Source organism: Salmo salar, chromosome ssa10, assembly GCF_905237065.1.
Source record: "Salmo salar chromosome ssa10, Ssal_v3.1, whole genome shotgun sequence".
NCBI classification, from domain to species: Eukaryota; Metazoa; Chordata; class Actinopteri; order Salmoniformes; family Salmonidae; genus Salmo; species Salmo salar.
The window spans coordinates 66,308,950-66,334,395 of NC_059451.1; the positions used below are offsets into that span (position 1 = coordinate 66,308,950).

The 25,446-nt window shown below is 43.0% G+C and overlaps 1 protein-coding gene across 1 annotated transcript in view; it reads left to right on the top strand.

The window, feature by feature from the left end:
- Window positions 1-25,446, top strand: part of b4galnt4a (beta-1,4-N-acetyl-galactosaminyl transferase 4a) — a 497,908-nt gene that overhangs the window by 458,315 nt on the left and 14,147 nt on the right. The window contains exons 10-14 of the mRNA XM_014123877.2: window positions 8,435-8,599; window positions 9,048-9,157; window positions 21,510-21,610; window positions 21,900-21,973; window positions 22,066-23,498. Coding sequence (XP_013979352.2) covers window positions 8,435-8,599; window positions 9,048-9,157; window positions 21,510-21,610; window positions 21,900-21,973; window positions 22,066-23,498 — 1,883 coding nt within the window. The remainder of the gene's footprint in view (window positions 1-8,434; window positions 8,600-9,047; window positions 9,158-21,509; window positions 21,611-21,899; window positions 21,974-22,065; window positions 23,499-25,446) is intronic.

Here is a 25,446-nt window from a genome sequence, read left to right on the forward strand (position 1 = left end):
TATTAGGACGAGCAATGTCAGAGTGCGAAAATAAATATACAGTGTATTTGGAAAGTATTCAGACCCCTTAACATTTTCCACATTTTGTTACGTTACAGCCTTATTGTAACGGTCGTCGTCGGGAATGGAGGACCAAAACGCAGCAGGAATGTGGATGCTCATCTTGTATTTGACTTTAAACCAAGAAAACACCAAAATAACAAAATGAAGAACGAACGATCAACAAAACAGTCTTGTCAGGCTCACACACGCAAAACAAGAAACAATCTCCCACAAACACTAAACCAAACACATACCCATATATAGGACTCCCAATCAGAGGCAACGAGAAAACACCTGCCTCCAATTGAGAGTCCAACCCCAATAAACCAGACATAGAAATACAAAAGACCAGAGACCACATAGAAATACAAACATAGAACATTACCCAAAAACCCGGAAATAATAAATCAAACGCCCTACTAAACAAACCACCACCCCGAACCACATAAAACAAATACCCTCTGCCACGTCCTGACCAAACTACAATAACAAATAACCCTTATACTGGTCAGGACGTGACACTTATTCTAAAATGGATTAAAAGTAATTATTTCCTCATCAATCTACACACAATACCCCATAATCACAAACAAAAACTGGTTTGTAGAAATTGTAGCAAATGTATTAAAATAAAAAAAACGAAAACACATTTACATAAGTATTCAGACCCTAGTCAGTATGTTGTTGAAACACAATTTGCAGCGATTACAGCCTCAAATCATCTTAAGTATGACGCTGCAAGCTTGGCACACCTGCAAAGCTATTTTCAGGTCTCTCCAGAGATGTTAGATCGGGTTCAAGTCAGGCGCCGGCTGGGCCACTCAAGGACATTCAGAGACTTGTCCCTAAGCCACTCCTGCGTTGTCTTGGCTGTGTGCTTAGGGTCGTTGTCCTGTTGGAAGGTGAACCTTCACCCCCAGTCTGAGGTCCTGAGCGCTCTGTAGCAGGTTTTATTCAAGGATCTCTCTGTACTTTGCTCTGTTCATCTTTGCCTCGATCCTGACTAGTCTCCAAGTTCCTGCCGCTGAAAAACATACCCACAGCATTATGCTGCCACCACCATGCTTCACCGTAGGAATGGTGCCAGGTTTCCACCAGATGTGATGCTTGTCATTCAGGCCAAAGATAGTGACACCTGTAGTGATGCCTCAAGCACTGCAATGCAGTGCCTTAGACCGCTGCACCACTCGGGAGGCCATCATGTGCCTTTTACTGAGGAGTGACTTCCGTCTGGCCACTCTACCATGAAGGCCAGATTTGTCGACCGCTGCAGAGATGGTTGTCCTTCTGGAATGTTCTCCCATCTCCACAGAGGAACTCTGGAAATGTGTCAGAGTGACAATCGGGTTCTTGGTCACCTCCCTGACCAAAGGCCTTCTCCCCCGATTGCAAAGTTTGGCCCGGGTGACCAGTTCTAAGAAGAGTCTTGGTGGTTCCAAACTTCTTCCATTTAAGAATGATGGAGGCCGCTATGTTCTTGGGGACCTTCAATGCTATAGAAATGTTTTGGTACCCTTCCCCAGATCTGTGCCTCGACACAATCCTGTCTCTGAGCTCTATGACTATTCATTCAACCTCTGCTGGCTGTATGGACGGGGACAGTATATCTGGAGAGAGCCATGATTCCTTGAAACAGAGTATGTTACAGTCCCTTGGCCCCCTTAGAAGCATCGAGTGTCACAATGGATGTCCAAAGATTTCCAATAGCTCTATGAATACTTTAATTTTAACACATTTGTAACTCAACACCCCATATGAAAACACTTTATTCCAGCGTTGTAATGGAAGGTTGATGAATCTATGAGCACATGATGATCATTAACGATAATTAACAAGTTCCATATTACTGGGTCTCAGAGGCAGATTGTTGCCTAGCAACAGTTCACTTGGCAACCATGATGTCAGAGGCTGGCATCCTGTTAACCCTCTCCATTCTGACCGCTCCATCAAATAAGTGATAAGGGAGGTGTGCGTGTGTGCATGTCGTTGGTGCAAACTTAATGAAGTGCCCTACAGATTTTTTCCACTTATACCTCACTGCTTCTTCTTGGCTCAGGAAGGGCCCAGCTGTTACAGTATGCAGCACAAACACACACACTGAAGTCAATCTCCGGCTCTGAAACTGATCCTCAACTCAATGTGAACTCTCTCTTGCCAATCCTTTCTCATCCAGCTCTATTCCTCAGTCCAAAATCCTCCAAATACACACACACACACACACACACACTCCCTGAACCTGCCCTTCAGCACATGGTGCCAAGAGCAGGTGAACCAAGCAGGAGGTGGGGGGACACCTGCCAGCTTTTTGCATTGATTCATTTATTTAATAAAGCTAATCCTTTACCAACAGCTACTCTTCCTTGGGTCTCTCTCTCTGTCACACACACACACACACACACACACACACACACACACACACACACACACACACACACACATTTTCTCTTACTTTCTCCACTGGGAAAATGCTTCATACAGTACCACTCTGCTTTACCCACAATCCCATTTGGGATTAAAAGAACGACTTGGGCTTCCCTGTTAATTATAAAGCATTCCTCATCTCAGGCCTTGCTACTGACACTCTATAAATCACTGGCACTCACTCCTTCCTGCACACCATTGATTGGTGTAATTATACCCTCTCGTCTCACCTCTCTTTTCTTTTCATCTCGTCCATCTCTCCATTCCTTTCCTCATCTTGCATCTCCTTTCCTTGCCTCTTCTCGTCTCTTCTCTTCTCGTCAACCCAACACCTAGTCGAGATCCAAGGATGCTATAATGACAATACCCAGTGATGTAATGGGAAATCGGGATAAGACAAACAACCACTGAATATAAACAAAAGCGTATTACATTTTTAGAACTGTATTGTTTGCAGTTTGATTGCATTTTAATGTAGGCCTATAAGATCGGTCACGGGGAGATGTTCATATTGAAACATATCTTCTTCTTTTGTAAAGATCTTCATTTGTTTGTGAAGATTAGTACAGATTTTCTCAGGGGACCCCAGATGTGTCCCCGATCCCAAGTTTGGGAACCAATGTAATAACCTCTCTCCCTGCTTGCTTCCTCTCTCTGTGTCTCTTCTGCATGCATTGCAGCCTGCCTCGGCCTCACCATTGTCTGTTTCACTAGTACTCTCTGTAAAGCAACGTTATGATTAGAATTGAGTAGCTTATATTTTGCTCCTGCTGAGGTCAGGTGCTCCTGCTGAGGCCAGGCTCCATTTAATGCTCGCTTCTTACTTCATCCTTCTAGCCAGCTAACACTAGCCAGAGCCATTTAACGTTACTGCAATACTAATCGAAGTCTCTGCCGGCAGCTAGCCAACTGACGGACAGATTGACTGACATATCTACAGTATAAGCGACTATAACATCAAGTAAAAAAAAAAATTTACACAAAGATTAATTTAGAACGGTTGGCCTTGAACTTTCATGGCTTCAATGAGAGAGGGCAGTTGTTCTCCCCTGCTACAAACATCCCCCCCCCAAAAAAAAACTTGACTCTTGTAGAATGAGTGCACAACTGGTTATTAAAGTTAATTTAGTTGCTAATGACAGCCTGCAGTATCCCGGTCGGCCTTCAACTTGAGTTACTCAATGAGAGGGGGCAGCACTGAGCTAGACTTCAACGTCACTACCTGGAGTAGCTCAAACTGCGCATGTTAAATCTCCATGAGCTATCTTAATTAACCGACTTAATTTGGCTTCAATGCGCTATTGAGTCTTCCCATAGGAATGAATGGTGTCACGTGACCAATGGCTTTGTATATTCATGTACAGTGGCTTTGTATATTCATGTACAGTGGCAAGAAAAAGTATGTGAACCTTTTGGAAATACCTGGATTTCTACATGAATTGGTCATAAAATTTCATCTGATCTTCATCTAGGTCACAACAATAGACAAACACAGTCTGCTTAAACTAATAACACACAAACAATTATACATTTTCATGTCTTTATTGAACACACCGTGTAAACAATCATAGTGCAGGGTGGAAAAAGTGTGTGAACCCTTGGATTTAATAACTGGTTGACCCTCCTTTGGCAACAATAACCTCAACCAAACGTTTTCTGTAGTTGCGGATCAGACCTGCTCAACGGTCAGGAGGAATTTTGGACCATTCATACTTCAGCAATATTTGTCACGTCCTGACCATAGTAAGAGGTTATTTTCTATGGTAGAGTAGGTCAGGGCGTGACAGGGAGGTTGTTTTGTGTTTTTCTATGTTTTGTATTTCTATGTTAAAGTTCTAGTTTTTCTATTTCTATGTTGTTGTTTTTGGGGTTGATCTCCAATTGGCGGCAGCTGGTCCTCATCGTCTAATTGGAGATCATATTTAAGTAGGGGTTTTTCTTCCTGGGTTTTGTGGGTTATTATATTTTGAGTAGTGTTTGTTTCTCTCTGCGTCACGGTTTGTTGTTTTGTTTATTCAGTTATTTATGTATTGCAAAATTTCACAGATTAAATAAAATGTGGAACTACAACCACGCTGCACTTCGGTCTGGTCCTTTCGACAGCCGTGACAATATTCTTGGGATGTCTGGTGTGAACTGCTCTCTTGAGGTCATTCCACAGCATCTCCATCGGGTTGAGGTCAGGACTCTGACTGGGCCACTCCAGAAGGCGTATTTTCTTCTGTTGAAGCCATTCTGTTGTTGATTTACTTCTGTGTTTTGGGTCATTGTCCTGTTGCATCACCCAACATCTGTTGAGCTTCAATTGGTGGACAGATTTCCTAACATTCTCCTGCAAAATGTCTTTAAACTTGGGAATTCATTTTTCCGTCGATGATAGCAAGCTGTCCAGGCACAGAGGCAGCAAAGCAGCCCCAAACCATGATGCTCCCTCCACCATACTTTAGTGTTGGGATAAGGTTTTGATGTTGGTGTGCTGTGCTTTCTTTTCTCCACACATAGTGTTGTGTTCCTTCCAAACAACTCAACTGTAGTTTCATCTGTCCACAGAATATTTTGCCAGTAGCACTGTGGAACATCCAGGTGCACTTTTGCAAACTTCAGACGTGCAGCAATGTTTTTTTTGGACAGCAGTGGCTTCTTCCGTGGTGTCCTCCCATGAACACCATTCTTGTTTAGTGTTTTATGTATCGTAGACTCGTCAACAGAGATGTTAGCATGTTCTTTAGCTGACACTCTAGGATTCTTCTTAACCTCATTGAGCATTCTGCGCTGTGCTCTTACAGTCATCTTTGCAGGACGGTAGCGACAGTGCTGAACTTTCTCCATTTATAGACAATTTGTCTTACTGTGGACTGATGAACATCAAGGCTTTTAGAGATACTTCTGTAACCCTTTCCAGCTTTATGCAAGTCAACAATTCTTAATCTTAGGTCTTCTGAGATCTCTTTTGTTCACATCAGGCAATGATTCCTGTGAATAGCAAACTCAAATTGTGTGTGTTTTTTATAGGGCAAGGCATCTCCAATCTCGTCGCACAGGGATGTGAACAAATTTCTGCACAAAATTTGAAGGAAATACAATTTTTGTGCTTATGGAACATTTCTGGGATCTTTTATTTCAGCTTATGAAACATGGAACCAGTACTTTACATGTTGTGTTTAGAATTTTTTTTATTGGTATAATTCAATGTGGCAAAACGTAATCTTGGACAAGTCATTAGCCTGGAGGTTCACATACTTTTTGCAATCTACACTGTGAATGTTTAAATGATGTATTCAATATAGAAAACAAAAATACAATAATTTGTGTGTTATTAGTTTAAGTACTTTATGTTTGTCTATTGTTGTGACTTAGATGAAGATCAGATCCCATTTGATGACCAATTTATGCAGAAATCCAGGTAATTCCAAAGGGTTCAGAATCTGCTCTACAGTGAATCAGACATGCCCGTGCTCATCATGGTTCTTACAGGCAAATTGAAATTATACAATAAATTTGCTTGTGGTGCGCAGCTCAAATGATTTGTAACAACTCCAACTGGACACAGCTAAAAATAATAGATAAACAATTTTATTTTGCAGGTGGCTTTTCATTTTAAACACCAGTGGTGCAACTAGTGCTTTCTAACTGCACGGAATCAAAACAGTGGTGCAACTAGTGCTTTCTAACTGCACGGAATCAAAACAGTGGTGTAACTAGTGCTTTCTAACTGCACGGAATCAAAACAGTGGTGCAACTAGTGCTTTCTAACGGCACGGAATCAAAACAGTGGTGTAACTAGTGCTTTCTAACGGCACGGAATCAAAACAGTGGTGCAACTAGTGCTTTCTAACTGCACGGAATCAAAACAGTGGTGCAACTAGTGCTTTCTAACTGCACGGAATCAAAACAGTGGTGCAACTAGTGCTTTCTAACTCCACGGAATCAAAACAGTGGTGCAACTAGTGCTTTCTAACTGCACGGAATCAAAACAGTGGTGTAACTAGTGCTTTATAACTGCACGGAATCAAAACAGTGGTGCAACTACTGCTTTCTAACTGCACGGAATCAAAACAGTGGTGCAACTAGTGCTTTCTAACTGCACGGAATCAAAACAGTGGTGCAACTAGTGCTTACTAACGGTACGGAATCAAAACAGTGGTGCAACTAGTGCTTTCTAACTCCACGGAATCAAAACAGTGGTGCAACTAGTGCTTTTTAACCTCTCTGGGCTAGGCGGGACGAATTCGTCCCACCTACGTAACAGCCAGTTGAATCCTGTGGCGCGATTTTCAAAACCTTTGAAATGCTATTACTATTATTCTCAAACATATTTTACAGCTATTTAAAGACAAGACTCTCGTTAATCTAACCACACTGTCCGATTTCAAAAAGGCTTTACAACGAAAGCAAAACATTAGATTATGTCAGCAGAGTACCAAGCCAGAAATAATCAGACACCCATTTTTCAAGCTAGCATATAATGTCACAAAAACCCAGAAGACAGCTAAATGCAGCACTAACCTTTGATGATCTTCATCAGATGACAACCCTAGGACATTATGTTATACAATACATGCATGTTTTGTTCAATCAAGTTCATATTTATATCAAAAACCAGCTTTTTACATTAGCATGTGACGTTCAGAACTAGCAAATTCCCCGCAAACTTCCGGGAAATTCGCTAACAATTTACTAAATTACTCACGATAAACGTTCACAAAAAGCATAACAATTATTTTAAGAATTATAGATACAGAACTCCTCTATGCACTCGATATGTCCGATTTTAAAATAGCTTTTTGGTGAAAGCACATTTTGCAATATTCTAAGTACATAGCCCAGGCATCACGGGCTAGCTATTTAGACACCCGGCAAGTTTAGCACTCACCAATATCAGGTTTACTATTATAAAAGTTTGATTACCTTTTGTTGTCTTCGTCAGAATGCACTCCCAGGACTGCTACTTCAATAACAAATGTTGGTTTGGTCCAAAATAATCCATCGTTATATCCGAATAGCGGTGTTTTGTTCGTGCGTCCCAGACACTATCTGAAATGGTAAATCAGGGTCGCGCGCATGGCGCAATTCGTGACAAAAAAAATCTAAATATTCCATTACCGTACTTCGAAGCATGTTAACCGCTGTTTAAAATCCATTTTTATGCCATTTTTCTCGTAAAAAAGCGATAATATTCCGACCGGGAATGTCCATTTAGCTAAACAGAGGAAAGTAAACAAAGCTTTCGGTCGACGCGGGCACGAGCCTGAGTCTCACAGTACTGTAACCAGCCACTACCCAAACGCGCTACTTTTTTTCAGCCAGAGCCTGCAAAGCCACGATTCAGCTTTTTACCGCCTTCTGAGACCCTATGGCAGCCGTAGGAAGTGTCACGGGACAGCTAAGATCCTCACTCTTCAATAAACAGAGACAAGAAGAACGACACCTTGTCAGACAGGCCACTTCCTGCATGAAACCTTCTCAGTTTTTTGCCTGCCAAATGAGTTCTGTTATACTCACAGACACCATTCAAACAGTTTTAGAAACTTTAGGGTGTTTTCTATCCATATGTAATAAGTATATGCATATTCTAGTTACTGGGTAGGAGTGGTAACCAGATTAAATCGGGTACGTTTTTTATCCGGCCGTGAAAATACTGCCCCCTATCCCAGACAGGTTAACTGCACGGAATCAAAACAGTGGTGCAACTAGTGCTTCCTAACTGCACGGAATCAAAACAGTGGTGCGTACGAGCGGAGCAAAAATTGCAATCTGTTGATCATTATATAATACGGACATATCTATTTGAATACAGACTAGCTTAAAACATTACCAATCATTTGCACCCCTATTTTGAAAGTGGGGGTGCAGCTGCTCCGTTTGCTCTATTGCTCAGGTGCCTATGTACTTCCCTCACACTCCCTCTCTCTATTTTGCTCTCTCCCCGTCTTTCTCACTCTCCCTCTCTCTCTCTCTCTCTCTGTCCTAGATGAATCCAGTCTGAAGATGAACAGTGTGGACCACATCCCTCAGACCCTGGCCAGTCACAGTAGACCATCATCAGTAGAGGAACAGTCACAAGAACACAGTCACTTCAGCAGCCAGCACGGAGCGGACATGCTCAAACCAGACCCCCGAGACACTTTCTATAGCAGTAAGTATATAGTATAGCACCAGACAGCCATGCACATGTCTCTCTACCAGTCTATTTCTCTCTTAATCTTACCCTATTTTTCCTTTTTCAAGAAACTCCATCATGGCTCTACTCCAGTATCCATATATAGCATACCACTTACAATGAAGCAATATTTATTTTATTATTTTACATTTTAGTCTATTAGCAGATGCTCTTATCCAGAGCGACTTACAGTTAGTTCATCTTAAGATAGCTAGGTGGGACAACCACATATCACAGGCATAGTATGTACACTTTTCCTCAATAAAGTAGCTATCAGCAAAGTCAGAGATAGAAATGGGGGGTGATTGAAGTGCAAGTGTTGGTTCAGAAAAGTATTTTTAGAGTATGCATTCCAGTATAGACAGTAGAACACAGTCTCTGTCTTCTCTCTCTCTCTCTTCCTCTCCTCCATCCTTCTCTCTAGCCCCTATGATCCAGGCATCTCGTCTGGAGAACGTGCTGCCAGCCTGTCTCTACTCCCCTACCTACGTCGTCAAAGACTTCCCCATAGCCAGATACCAGGGCCTACAGTTTGTAAGTCAGCCCTCCAGCTCTGTGCATGTGTCTGTGTGTATGCATAAGTGTGTGCCTGCGTGTGTTCCTGTGTACGTGGGTGTCCGCATGTCCACCTATTTAGGGGGGACTTACCCATCAAGGCATTTTGTAAGTAACCCCTCCTGGGAGAGAAGACAGACAGTCACACATTGTGTGCGTTTCTGTGTGTGGGCATGTCTGTGTCTGGGTGTGAGTATTCCCTGTGAAACATGCTAGAAACATGAGAACTTGAAACATGATATGAATGGGTGTGTATGCGTTTGTTTGTTTGTGAGAGAGATAGGGTGTGTGTATGTGTGTGTGTGTCCATATATATGTATGTTAATGCATATGCATGCGTGTGTGTGTTTGTGTGTATCCATGCATTTTTATATACTAGGTTAATGGGGGTTGCTCATTATCAGTACCCCTGTGGGGTCATTAGCGTGTCTCCCAAATGGCACCATACTCCCTACATTGTGCACTACCTTTGACCAGAATCCTATTGCACTCTATTGGGAATAGGTGGTAATTTGGGATGCTGCCCTGCACTATCACCTGTTTAGAGCAGCACACATCAAGGACTTACACTTCATATTCAAATGACCTCAGCCTAGAACAAAGCAGAGAAGTACTACACTGAATTCTGATTAGCCTCCTTAGGCCACACAGAGTCAAATGTGACCGACTGGCTGGATTCGGTCTTATGTGGCAAAATTTAAATGGTGTTTTTTACATTGGATAAAAATAGACTCAGAGTTAGAAAATGGTATTTCATACACTACAGTTGAGGAACAGTGGGAAAGTAATTCTGCTTTGAAAGTTGATAAACTTGTAACCTCAATTTTGAGAACATGGCCCTTGAATGTTTTGGTACCTACTGGAGAGCTCTTCTTTGTCTACACCCATTCAGCATCGTTCACACCCTTTTAAGCTTTAGCCCCACACATTTCTTTAAGGATTCACATGTGAGACTATGTACTAAACAACCAAATATTTCAAGAATTAAGGCTGGCTTATACTACAGGTGTGTTCGTCAATTGAATCTGGAATGCCAGAGTGTGCTCTGGGTGTTTGTAAACTCAGAGCATTGTCAGATTGTCCATTCGTAAATTCAGAGCATTTCGCCCTTGGAACGTTCAGAGCGCACACTTGTCGCTCTGGACGAAAAGTAGGGTTGATCTGAGCGTTCTGCCCTAAAAACAGCAGTCAAGCACCCAAGCTAACTGGCTAACGTTGGCTAGGTTGCTAGCTACTTCCAGACACAAATGAGAGAACAGCTCACTGACCATTTTACTCGCTCTAGCAGAGCTGGTTACGCTGTTTTTATGTTATCCAGAGCGTCGGTGACTGCAATTGTCCTGCTGCCAAGAATTGAATTACGCTTTTTTGCCAACGTTTACTGACACCGGCCATATTCAACGGGTGTTGAGTTCATAACAAAACCTTTTGATATTACCAACCACTTTAATAACTTTTTTGCTGACAAGATTAGCAAAATTAGGCATGACATGCAAACAACAAATGCTGAGCCTTCGTATTAATGCATAATGGACCAAATAAGGAAAGACAAGCACTGAAGTTTTTTTGCTATCTATAAATAAGGACATACCACCTGGTAGCGACAACCTGGATGGTAAAATGCTGAGGTTGGTAGCGAAATCATTGCGACTCCTGTTTGCCACATCTTCAATTTAAGCCTAGTAGACGGTATGTGCCCTCAGACATGGAGGAGGCAAAGGTCATTCCGCTACCCAAGAATAGCAAAGCACCCTTTAATGGTTCAAATAGCCGACCAATCAGCCTGTTACGTGCTTAGCAGCCTTTTGGAAAAAATGTAGTTTGATGAAAGTGGTTCACAAAGAAGGGCATCCAATTGAAAGATGGGTAAAAAAAGCAGACATTGAATATCCCTTTGAGCATCCCTTTGAAAAGTCCCTAGTGGGCTAAGCTAGTGGGCTAAGCTGACAGCTTGGTAGAGAAAAGGAAAGGGGTGGGACTGAGTAAGAGCGGGAAAGACAAATGGATTCACTACACACAGTCTATAATTATATTAATTGAAATGCTAATCCTTTGCACATGAATGGGCGCTCATTCGAGAATAATTGCAATGTATATATATTTACGCCCGTATGTCATTGTTGTCTTCTCTGTTGGAATCCTTGATCATCCTGTAGGGTTCATCAGAGTCTCTGGTTAACTTTCATTGAAGTTACAAAGTTTTTTGTGCTTGTAGGTGGTTAGAATGGATACTTCAGAGTACCATTCAGAATTTTCCACGATCTACACGCAGAAAGGGCCACGTCATGACAATAGCATGCTATTCAACCTCTATTCATTTGAGGTGGACCATGCATATATGAAGGTGTGGTGGAGGTGTGTCTACAGATTACACCGTATTCTGACTTTGATCTAATCCCTAATAATTCCACCACCGTTACGTGCTAGGAAACCATGAATAAGGACTAGCAAACCTACCGGTTACAAGTGGAAAAAGCATCTACTTAATTGTTTCCGATAGAAATAACAACATTCTCCATGCACTGTAATTTATAAATTCATAAGCGCTAGGTAAATTAGTAATCCGTTTGGAGAAGGCGATTGTAAATACACACAGCGATTGTTTTAGATTATTCCTTGTGAAACCAACCATATGGAAGACATGTATTGCAGCCCTTCTTCCACAGTGAAATAGGATATGAATAGCTGTGCTGTTATTCAGAATTCTAATTGTGTGCCCTCATAATTTGCATGCATGAAGTTTGGAGACCTAAACTAGAGGCTTCTGTGGGACTGAACCTGCCGAGTTGATGTATGCGCTTTAGAATGCTTTTATTATATGCCCGGGCTTTTCTCCATATTATTTTACCATTTTTATCATGTTAAATATTAGCCGCTATCGGGAGCCACCGTCAGTAATACCCACATACATTTATTTTTGCATCATTCCATTCTGTTTATCTTTCTTCTGTCATGTCCTTGTAAATTGTTCCTGAGGGTCACTAGCATAAGTGGATCATATTAGGCTAACGTTGTGCAATAATTAAGGACATGTAGCTTATTTGAATCATTATGGAACTCAGACCACACATAGCAGGCTACACCTGGAGCCTGGCGCACGGTTCACGACGACTGGACCGTTATCACACAGTTCCATGATTAGAGAGATTATTGTTCTACCCTTACTGTACATTTTTATCCACCTTCCAACATTTAATGGATTGAACTTGAATATGACAACCTTCAGGATGAATCAAACCACTGTTTTTTTTATTCATCAATATCTAACATTTTGTGCATTTGAAAAGAAAAATATTCATATGTGTCTAAATAATTTACAAGATCATAGTATTTTTAAATCTACCAGTTGGTGCTGAAACAGAGACGAATTTGCATAGACTGCTTTCTTTCACATTTTTTTTATTTAACTAGGCAAGTCAGTTAAGAACAAATTCTTATTTACAATGACAGCCTAGAAACAGTGGGTTAACTGTCTTGTTCAGGGGCAGAACAACAGATTTTTACCTTGTCAGCTCAGGGATTCGAACTAGCAACCTTTCAGTTACTGGCCCAATGTTCTAACCACTGCCGCTTTTACCTGCCGCTTTTATTGATCCATATATTCAGAACCCGTTCTCTCGATGTATTCTATTGTGTCTGTCGACAAAATTATAATTAAAGGTGCACCACCATATGTAAAGGGGATGGTTTAAAAAAAAATGAAAGCCCCATTGAAAGCCCCATTGAATGAAGTCCACTAGAAAATCTGTTGGCCATCAAGTCGGAGAGTTTTCAGCGGTTGAATGATTTTTATTCAGCGCATGCAGCGCATGCAAGGTAACCACACCTGCAGAGTGCGTTACGCGACTGAATAAGGCAAGTCTGAATACCAAATACTGAGAAGTGCATAGGAAGGCGTGCGTAGGAAAGGCATAAATTCCTAAGTTGGGATCGGCCCCTTAGAGACTTACCCAGAAAGACTCACAGCTGTAATTGCTGCCAAAGGTGATTCTAACATTTATTGACTCAGGGTGGTGAATACTTATCTAATCAGGATATATTCAAGTTTATTTTCCATTATTACAATTTATTTTAACCAAATGTTTCTTTCACATTACAGAGTATTTTGTGTAGATCGTTGGCAAAAAAATCTATTTAAATCCATTTGAATCCCACAACAAAATGTGGAAAAAGTCAAGGGGCGTGAATACTTTCTGAAGGCACTGTAGCTATATTCTTTGTTCTCTCTGTTTTCATTTCAGCAAGCTAGCTAGCTATATGTCAATTAATTATTTTAATAAACCTTTATTTTTTACATTCCAAGATGGCGTAGCAGTGCAGACGTGTTTGTCATTGTCCCGTGTATTTAAAAAAATATATATTTCAATATATTTCTATCTCTTTTTCCATTTTTAAGTTAAATATACCTTCCGGCAACCCGCCTCACCCAATGTGATATGGATCTGCTATTTTTTTAGACCTTATAGCTTGAACCTCCATCAGCAGCTAGCCATCAGATGCTAACCAGCTAATTAGCTTCTAGCTATTTAGTCATTGTTAGCCACTGCTAGCGGCCTTACCTCTAGCTCAGACACCAGCCGCTTTTACCCTGGATAATACCCGCCAGTCTGCACAACACGATATCAACCCTGAGTATATCGGACTGCTTTTCTCCACCATTACTCTAGATCATAACAGCTAGCTAGCTGCTACCGAGTCGCCCAGCCCCGAAGCTAGCCTTTGAGCCAGGCCAATCTCCCGGCCTGCTCAGTGGACCATATGATCACTCGGCTACACAGCTGATGCCTCCCGGACTCTTCACTAACACGACTAGAAGCCACTACATCGGCGGATTCCTGCCGTAAGCTCTGGACCTTTGCATCGGATCATCGCAACCAGCTAGCTGCTACCGAGTGGCTATAGTGGCTAACGCCCTTGTCCCGAAGCTAGCACCAGTTAGCCTCGAGCCAGGTGCATCTCCCGGCTAGCAAACGAAATTACTCCAGCTACAATACCTCTTTTGCCAATTGGCCTGGAGCCTTTGTCGACACGGAGCCCCGCCGATCCATCACGACTGGTCTGCCGACGTAATTCTGTCCAATGTGCCCTCAACCGGCCTTTGTCGGACGTCAGTGAAGACGCTTCTGCTAGCCCCGGCCTGCTAACTTTATGAACGCTGTGTCTCCCGCTTGCTAGCGTAGTAACTACTTCCCTGTTTCATCTCTTGCTGTTCATTGGAACCTATGATCACATGGCTACATAGCTGGTGCCTGCTGGACTGTTCATTAATCACGGTATTCCATTTTGTTTATATTGTTTATCTTCAAACTCAGGCCCTGTGTGTCTGATTAGCTGTTGCTGTCTTACCCGTTGTTGTCTTAGCTAGCTCTCCCAATCAACACCTGTGATTGCTTTATGCCTCGCTTTATGTCTCTCTCTCTAATGTCAATATGCCTTGTATACTGTTGTTTAGGGTAGTTATCATTGTTTTATTTTACTGCGGAGCCCCTAGCCCCACTCAACAAGCCTCAGATACCTCTTTTGTCCCATCTCCCACGCATGGGGTGTCCTCACCTAGCATAACTAGTGCCTCCAGAGATGCAACCTCTCTTATTGTCACTGAGTTTACCTCTACTGTACCCGCACCCTACCATACCCCTGTCTGTACATTATGCCCTGAATCTATTCTACCACGCCCAGAAATCGCTCCTTTTATTCTCCATCGCCAACGCACTAGACGACCAGATTTGATAGCCTTTAGTCGTACCCTTGTCCTACTCCTCCTCTGTTCCTCGGGTGATGTGGAGGTTAACCCAGGCCCTGTGTGTCCCCAGGCGCTCTCATTTGTTGACCGTAAAATCCTTGGTTTCATGCATGTTAACATCAGAAGCCTCCTCCCTAAGTTTGTTTTACTCACTGCTTTAGCACACTCCGCCAACCCTGATGTCCTTGCCATTTCTGAATCCTGGCTTAGGAAGGCCACCAAAAATTCTGAGATTTCCATCCCCAACTACAACATTTTCCGTCAAGATAGAACTGCCAAAGGGGGAGGAGTTAGCCTGCAAAGTTCTGTCATACTTTCCAGGTCTATGCCCAAACAGTTTGAGCTTCTAATTATAAAAATGAATCTCTCCAGAAATAAGTCTCTCACTACTGCTGCCTGTTATAGACCCCCCTCAGCTCCCATCTGTGCCCTGGACACCATATGTGAAATGATTGCCCATCATCTATCTTCAGAGTTCGTTCTGTTAGGTGACCTAAACTGAGATATGCTTAACACCCCGGCCATCCTACAATCTAAGCTAGATGCCCTCAATCTCACACAAATCATCAAGGGACCCACCAGGTGCAACCCTAAATCCGTAAACAAGGGCACCCTCATAGATATTATCCTGACCAACTTGCCCTCCAAATTCACCTCTGCTGTTTTCAATTAGGATCTCAGTGATCACTGCCTCATTGCCTGCATCTGTTATGGGTTCACAGTCAAACGACCACCCCTCATCACTGTCAAACGCTCCCTAAAACACTTCTGCGAGCAGGCCTATCTAATCGACCTGGCCTGGGTATCCTGGAAGGATATTGACCTCATCCCGTCAGTAGAGGATGCCTGGTTGTTCTTTGAAAGTAATTTCCTCACAATCTTAAATAAGCATGCCCCTTTCAAAAAATGTAGAACTAAGAACAGATATAGCCCATGGTTCACTCCAGACCTGACTGCCCTCGACCAGCTCTAAATCCAAAACGTTCTGGGACACTGTAAAGTCCATGGAGAATAAGAGCACCTCTCCCCAGCTGCCCACTGCACTGAGGCTAGGAAACACTGTCACCACCGATAAATCTACGATAATTGATGATTTCAAGAAGCATTTTTCTACAGCTGGTCATGCTTTCCTCCTGGCTACCCCAACCCCGGCCAACAGCTCCGCACCTCCCGCAGCTACGTGCCCAAGCCTCCCCAGCTTCTCCTTCACCCAAATCCAGATAGCAGATGTTCTGAAATAGCTGCAAAACCTGGACCCGTACAAATCAGTCGGGCTAGACAATCTGGACCCTCTCTTTATAAAATAATCTGCCGCCATTGTTGCAACCCCTATTATTAGTCTGTTCAACCTCTCTTTCGTATCGTCTGAAATTCCTAAAGATTGGAAAGCTGCCGCAGTCATCCCCCTTTTCAAAGGGGGTGACACTCTAGACCCAAACTGTTACAGACCTATATCCATCCTGCCATGACTTTCTAAAGTCTTTGAAAGCCAAGTTAATAAACAGATCACTGACCATTTCGAATCCCACTGTACCTTCTCCGCTGTGCAATCCGGTTTCCGAGCTGGTCACGGGCGCCTCAGCCACACTCAAGGTACTAAACAATATCATAACCGCCATCGATAAAAGACAGAACTGTGCAGCTGTCTTCATCGACCTGGCCAAGGCTTTTGACTCTGTCAATCACCGTATTCTTAACGGCAGACTCAACAGCCTTGGTTTCTCAAATGACTGCCTCGCCTGGTTCACCAACTACTTCTCAGATAGAGTTCAGTGTGTCAAATTGGAAGGCCTGTTGTCCGGACCTCTGGCAGTCTCTATGCGGTACCACAGGATTCAATTCTCGGGCCGACTCTTTTCTCTGTATATATCAATGATGTCGCTCTTGCTGTGGGTGATTCCTTGATCCACCTCTACGCAGACGACACCATTCTGTATACTTCTGGGCCTACTTTTGACATTGTGTTAACCTCTTGGGGCTAGGTGGGACGCTAGCGTGCCACCTGTGGTGCACTCCATCAACAGCAGGTGCATTTCAAGAGCGGCAAATTTGAATCCAAATAAATGTCAAAATTCAAATTTTTCAAAAATACAACTATGTTACACCATTTGAAAGATAAACATCTCCTTAATCTAACCACGTTTTACGATTTCAAAAAGGTTTTACGGCGAAAGCATAAATTTAGAGTATGTTAGGACAGTACATTTACAAGAGTTGTGTGTAATGTTTTGTCAAGTCAAAGACAGGGTCACCAAAACCATAAAACCAGCTAAAATGATACACTAACCTTTTACAATCTCCATCAGATGACACTCCTAGGACATTATGTTAGACAATGCATGCATTTTTAGTTCTATCAAGTTCATATTTATATACAAAAACAGCGTTTTACTATGGCATTGATGTTGAGGAAATCGTTTCCCTCCAATAACCGGCAGTCAAGTCAGCGTCAGAAATTAAATAATTAAAATTAGAAAACATTGTTAAAATATTATATTGTCATTTAAAGAATTATAGATTTACATCTTTTGAACGCAATCAACTTGCCAGATTTAAAAATAACCTTACTGGGAAATCACACTTTGCAATAATCTGAGCACTGTGCCCAGAAAAATACGCGTTGCGATACAGACTAGACGTCATGTTGGGGAGATCTAAAATCGAAAATACTATGTAAATAATCCATTACCTTTGATTCTCTTCATCAGATGTCACTTCCAGGTATCACAGGTCCATAACGAATGTAGTTTTGTTCAAAAAAGCTCATCATTTATGTCCAAAAATCTCCGTCTCGTTAGCACATGATGTAAGCCAGCCGGACTTCTCGTCATGAACGAGGGGAAAAAATATATTTCCGTTCGTTCAAACATGTCAAACGTTGTATAGCATAAATCATTAGGGCCTTTTTTAACCAGAACATGAATAATATTCAAGGTGGACGAATGCATAGCCTTTTATAACGTATTGGAACGAGGGTACCCAACATGAAGTAGCGCGCCAGGTGTCTAATGGGACATCACCGTTCCATGGCTCTTGTTCGGTCAGATCTCCCTCCAGAAGACTCAAAACACTTTGTAAAGGCTGGTGACATCTAGTGGAAGCAATAGGAAGTGCCAAAATATTCCTAAACCCCTGTGTCTTTCAATGGGATAGCTTTAAAGTCAATACAACACATCAGGTATCCACTTCCTGTCAGAAAATGTCTCAGGGTTTTGCCTGCCAAATGAGTTCTGTTATACTCACAGACACCATTCAAACAGTTTTGGAAACTTTAGAGTGTTTTCTATCCATATATAATAAGTATATGCATATTCTAGTTACTGGGTAGGATTAGTAACCAGATTAAATCGGGTACATTTTTTTTTATCCAGACGTGCAAATGCTGCCCCCTAGACCCAACAGGTTAACAAACCTCCAAACGAGCTTCAATGCCATACAACACTCATTCCGTGGCCTCCAATTGCTCTTAAACACTAGTAAAACGAAATGCATGCTCTTCAACCGATCGCTGCCCACACCCACCTGCCCGACTAGCATCACTACTCTGGACGGTTCTGACTTAGAATATGTGGACAACTACAAATACCTAGGTGTCTGGTTAGACTGTAAAGTCTCCTTCCAGACTCATATTAAGCATCTCCAATCCAAAATTAAATCTAGCTTAATCAGCTTCCTATTTCGCAACAAAGCATCCTTCACTCATGCTGCCAAACATACCCTCGTAGAACTGACTATCCTACCGATCCTTGACTTCGGTGATGTCATTTACAAAAGAGCGTCCAAAACTCAAAATTGGATGCAGTCTATCACAGTGCCATCCGTTTCATCACCAAAGCCCCATATACCACCCACCACTGCAACCTGTATGCTCTCATTGGCTGGCCCTCGCTACATATCCGTCACCAGACCCACTGGCTCCAGGTCATCTATAAGTCTTTGCTAGGTAAAGCTCCACCTTATCTCAGCTCACTGGTCACCATAACATCATCCACCCGTAGCACGCGCTCCAGCAGGTATATCTCACTGGTCATCCCCAAAGCCAGCACCTGCTTTGGCCGCTTTTCCTTCCAGTTCTCTGCTGCCAATGACTGGAACGAATTGCAAAAATCGTTGAAGCTGGAGACATATTTCCCTCACTAAGTTTAAGCATCAGCTATATGAGCAGCTTTTCTATCACTGCAGCTGTACATAGCTCATCTGGAAATAGCCCATCCAACTACCTACCTCATCCCAAAATTGTTTTTATTTACTTTTTTGCTCTTTGGCACACCAGTATTTCCACTTGCACATCATCATCTGCACATCTATCACTCCAGTGTTCATTTGCTAAATTGTAATTACTTCGCTACTATGGCCTATTTATTGCCTTACATCCTTACTCCATTTTCACACACTGTGTATAGATTTTTCTATTGTGTTATTGACTGTACTTTTGTTTATCCCATGTGTAACTCTATGTTGTTGTTTTTTGTTGCACTGCTTTGCTTTATCTTGTCCAGGTCGCAGTTGAAAATGAGAACTTGTTCTCAACTAGCCTACCTGGTTAAATAAAAATAAAAAATAAATATATATTTTAACAGGTTGTCATAATGAGACCAAGTCTCTTTTTCATATGAGCCCTACACAATACAAAACACACATCAATACAAAACTCAAAAAAAGACTAAATTACAAAACATGACCCTAAAAAACAAACTCAATATTCACTTAGCACATTCCCCACTGTTTAAAATTCCCTAAATGGCAACAGGCATTTAAGCCTGAGCCTTCCCTGTAACACATTTCACATCTGTGGGGGAGACACACCAAACAGAAATACCTTATTTACATAAGTATGCAAACCTTTGCTATGAAACTCGAAATTGAGTTCAGGTGCATCCTGTTTCCATTGATTATCCTTGAGATGTGGTAAATTAAATTGATTGAACATGATTTGGAAAGGCACACGCCTGTCTATATTTGGTCACACAGTTGACAGCGCATGTCAGAACGAAAACCAAGCCATGAGGTCAAAGGAATTGTCCGTAGAGCTCCGAGACAGGATTGTGTCGAGGCACAAGATCTGGGGAAAGGTACCAAAATATTTCTGCAGCATTGAAGGTCCCCAAGAACTCAGTCCATCATTCTTAAATGGAAGAAGTTTGGAAACACCAAGACTCTTCCTAGAGCTGGCTGCCCGGCCAAACTGAGCAATCGGGGGAGAAGGGCCTTGGTCAGGGAGGTGACAAAGATCCCGATGGTCACTGACAGAGCTCCAGAGTTCCTCTGTGAAGATGGGAGAACCTTCCAGAAGGACAACCATCACTGCAGCACTCCACCAATCAGGTCTTTATGGTAGAGTGGCCAGACGGAAGCCACTCCTGAGTAAAAGGCACATGACATAAAGAACTCTCAGACCATGAAAAACAAGATTCTCTGGTCTGATGAAACCAAGGTTGAACTCTTTGGCATTCCACATCTGGAGGAAACCTGGCACCATCCCTACGGTGAAGTATGGTGGTGGCAGCGTCATGCTGTAGGAATGTTTTTCAGCGACAGGGACTTGGAGACTAGTTAGAATCGAGATGCTCAGGACCTCAGACTGGGGTGAAGGTTCACCTTCCAATAGGACAAAGACCATAAGCACACAGCCAAGACAACACAGGAGTTGCTTCGGGACAATTCTCTGAATGTCCTTGAGTGGCGCAGCCAGAGCCCGGACTTGAACCCGATTGAACATTTCTGGAGAGACCTGAAAATAGCTGTGCAGTGACGCTCCCCATCCAACCTGACAGAGCTTGAGAGATTCGCCGGAGTGTCAAGTCTAGGACCAAAAGGCATTAAGTACACCGGAACTGACCATTTGGTAAATGGTAAAAGGCCTGAGTAAACTATCTTCATTTAGCCACCATGTTTGCAATAGCCAAAGATGATCTATTATATTGCTCTGCTCAGTCGCGACTCTCAAACGCTGCAGGTGTTTCTGATTCATAAACAATGCCATGCTGGTGGGTGCTACCATTCAAATAAAACCCAGCCCTGAAACATAGATGAAAAATAATTTCCACGTCATTTCAGAGGGAAAGACACCTTATTGGCACAGATTTTCACGAAGCGGGCAGTTTGGTATTGTCACTTTATGCCCAAATGTATCATACTTTGACAAAGACTATGACTTATTGACTTACATTGTTGTGCAAATTCATGGGTAAGCTCTGGCCATCATCTTTCAGCTCGAAAAAATGGATATCTACTGGTGTGGGCATTTAAAGCTTATCTTCTTCCTCTGCTGTATTGAAGACAGCTCTGAACAAACCCCAAGGGTTATCTTTTGGTCAAAGTGTGTTATTACACCAAAATATTATTAACAGATAAATATCATATTTTTTGAGGAAGGAATACCAGGGTCATATTCATTAGGCACCAAACGGATAAAAACAGACTGAAACAGTAAGGGACTACCCTGGACTTTCCTTTTCCTTTGCAAAACCTTTGCCTTAACGAACAGGATCCTGCACTTGATCAGTATTTATCCATACATGTTATTAGCACTGTATCTATTAGTTCTGTCTTTATTCACTGACTTGTCCCTGTTTGTCTCTCCCTCAGGTGTACCTGTCCTTCATTTATCCCAATGACTTTACACGTCTGACTCACATGGAGAGAGAGAACAAGTGTTTCTACAGGGAGTCACCCATATACTTGGAGAAGTAAGTTCTATTGACTATTTTCCACATACAGTTGATTATTATATTGTAATTCACAGATGGAAGCAGAGCAGAGCAATATGCCTACTCTGCCACTTGGTTTGGAAGGATGAAGATGGAGAAATGTAAACACTCTCAAAATCATAGATGGAGAAATACAAACATAAAAATATATAAAATAGAAAGAAAGAAGAGAGAAAGAGAAACACTTAGTTGGGGTATTGTTAGACAGCTGTGTATATGTGTGTGCTAACTGTCTCTCTCGCTCTCTCTCGTGCTCGCTCTCTGACAGGTTTGGCTTCTACAAGTACATGAAGATAGACGAGGAGGACGATGATAGACCCTTCTTCTTCCCTAACCCAGATGGTAAGTACACACACCCACTGACACACAGACACACATATACACACACAACACACATACACACCCTTTAACTATAACTTTCTCTGTTGCCACAGATTTCCCGGAAGAGGAGGAAGGGGTGGACCCGGAAGATGAGGCCGAGATCGTAGGTACCCAATCACCAAATAGGACCGCTCCGCCTAGCCTATCAACTAAGAGGACCTCTCACCCCAGCCTATCCATCCACACCTCCAGACCCACCCTTGGAGAAAGAGAAGGGGAGGAGGAGAACAGCATTGTGGTCCATAGAGAGAAAAAACACTTCCTCAAGAGCGATGGACAGACAGACAGAGAGTGGGACAAGGACGGGCCGAGGAGAAGAGGGGGGCAGACCTCCAGGAGGGGACTTCTAGAGAGGCCCGAGGCGGAGAGCGAGGAGCTGCGCCCGCAGTCGGACAACGTGGTCCACGGTCGCTCCCTCTCCTGGATCAGGACGGGTCCCTCTGAGCTAGGACCAGGGGGGCCGGGCAGGAAGGGAGGAGGAGGAGGGGGTGCAGGAGAGGAGACCCCTCCCAAACTGAGCAAGTCGTCCCTGCTCTTCCCTCAGAAGACCTCTCTCTCGGCCCTCGCCAGCCGCGCCAAGCAGATCCTTAGTAACTCCTCCCCAGGCAACAACGCCGCCAACGCCCATCTCCATAATAACGCCGCCCGTAACCATGGTAATGACAAAAACGCCGCCACCGGCAACAACAACAATAGGGAAAAGAAGGATGAGAACAAGATCTACATCACCAGGCCGCGGCCGGTCAAAGAAAGGGAGCGAGAGAAGGAGGAGAGGAGGGCGGAGAGGGAGAGGGTAAGGGGTCCGGGATCACGTCACCCGAGAGAAGTCTTTCCTGGGGTGTTTCTGTACCAGAGTGGAAAGACCACCAGACTGGTCAACCTCCAGAGCACTCGATCCAGGGGGGGAGGGGGAGTGGGGAGCAGGGGGCTCGTCACTGCCCCCCAACTCTGGCCCAAACCCCCTCTAAGAGACGGCAAAGTTCCCCCACGTGGCACTAATGCTAGTGTTAGCAGACAAGGCACAGTTCACCAGGCAGCCAGCAGGGTGGCGGTAGTGAGGCTCCGAGACAGAGAGAGGAGGAGAGTTAGAGGAGGGGGAAGGGAGCACCACACACCCCCAGAAAGAGAGGCTACTGCAGACGCCACCTTACCCAGTAAAAGAGGCACCCAATTGCCCCAGCACCTCCAGCCCCCGCCACCTCATTCACCCACTCCCCCCAACTCTTTGGAGAATGCCCAAACTATCGAGAGCAGGGTTGAAAGCAGGCTAGAAACCAGGGTCACCTCGTACCTCAAAACCTCTGAGATCACTGAGTCACAGCAAAAACAACCCGACCCAGACCAAGAACCCTCAGAACCCGACCCAGACCCTGACCCAATCCGCTCGAACGCTGACCCAGAACCCGACCCAGAACCAGAACCAGAGGAGGGTGGGGTGTCCGACTACAGTTACGAGGCTGAAGAGGCGCGTCCAGGCTGGGCTGAGGTTCGTTGTGATTTAACTGCTTCTAATTGTATTGAATTGAGCCAGACCGATATATCGGTTGATATTGACCTTTTACCAACATATCGGATTGGTCTTTAAACCACCGATAATATTTACATAGAGGAGACTAGGGTATGTTGAGTCATTTTTTACATTAATTTTTTTACATTCAGACCGGGACAAGAATTCAGCCCTGGCATTTTATCCATACCAGCCCACATCACTGCATGCGCCGCCAAGTCACCGCCTCCCCCACTCACCATACGCACACACCCCATCCCCACACATAAATCCTACACCCTGACCCTACACACACACCCTACATAGACACAGGCAGTAGGGCTGACACATAACATTGGCAATACAGTATAGCGTTTCTTAACCATTTTGGTACAAGTGACTGGCGAGACATGGTTATCCTCTTCTTTTTTTAACCAGCTCATGTTTAAAACAAGGTTGTGGCTGCATATCAGACTTTTTCGGGACTTTTACGCACAGATAACAGGCTGCTCAGGCGAATGGTGCTCATTTTAATAAAGTTGGATCATGTTGAATCAATGTCTGCAAGATCTCACATAATAATCACAGTATTCTACATAACAGAACTAAATATATCATAATGTTACTTACTGTAAGACAAAAACACCACCGCATTCAATCGTGAATGATAATTCCTCAAGTTTTACCCATCAACCATTTCATCTCAATCAGTTTCATGGGGATATGCATTTAGATCTTGAGTTATACAGTGTTGTTTCGAAGTAGCCTACAGTCTTGTTTTTTGACTGATGTGCAGAGTGAATTTTAGAGCAGATGGTGTTAACTAACTGTAGCATAGCCTACCTGTGTATTTTGCCTGGTGGCGCGCGCTGTTGAGTTTTGGCCACGAGAAAAATTAGGTGGTGTTTTTGTCTTACAGTAATATTATACTAAAGATCCTGAAAAGTTGGATCCGCAGCCACTTCGTTAAAACAAATACAATATGTAAAAACACCACTGGAGATACAACCAACCACTGTAACTGTGGCTCTGCTCTTGACATTTTTTTTGCCTCCCTTTTGTGCTGTCTGTCTCTGCATCTTCTCTGCTGTCACTGTGCTTCTTCTAGTTGTCTGTCTGTCTGCCTGCCTGTGCATTATAAAAGCAAATGACTTAGACTATATTTAAGCAATAAGACCCGAGGAGGTGTGTTATATGGACAATATAACACGGCTAAGGACTGTTCTTATGCACGGTGCAACGTGGAGGGCCTGGATACAGCAATGGTATATTGGCCATATACCACAAACCCCTGAGGTGCCTTATTGCTGTTATAAACTGGTTACCAATGTAATTAGAGCAGTAAAAATACATTTTGCTATACCTGTGGTTCAGTATATGGTCTGATATACCACAGCTGTCAGCCAATCAGCATTCAGGGCTTGAACCATCCAGTTTATAATGCAAATTAGTGCCTGTCATACGCTAAGTGTTAATTACTATTACAGGGCTCCAGACATTTTCCCTTGGTGTCCCTGGTCCCACTAAGTTTTACAGTTGGTAGCACCAGCCCCTGGCCAAATAAAGTACTTCATAGTGCTTTATTAAGAATGTAATAAATAGACTACGGAGGTATTCAATATATATATATTTTTTATCTTACACGTCTAAGCAGGAAGGTATTATTCAAGATTTTGTGCAACCTAATCCAGTGATTGTCATTAATTTTGGGTTGACAATTAAGACTATAGTTGCTATATTTTACTGTCAAAATAGGACTCCTTTACTGATTTTTTTGGTTCAGTAGAAATGAATTACATACATCTTTATGTGTACAAACTAATATCATAGGTAGTGTTTAGAGTTTTTGGAGGATATATTGGCACGGGTGTTAGGCCCAAACACCATCTTCGAGGGCATTATCACTGTTATGCAACGGGTTACCAACATATTCAAATAATGATTGACA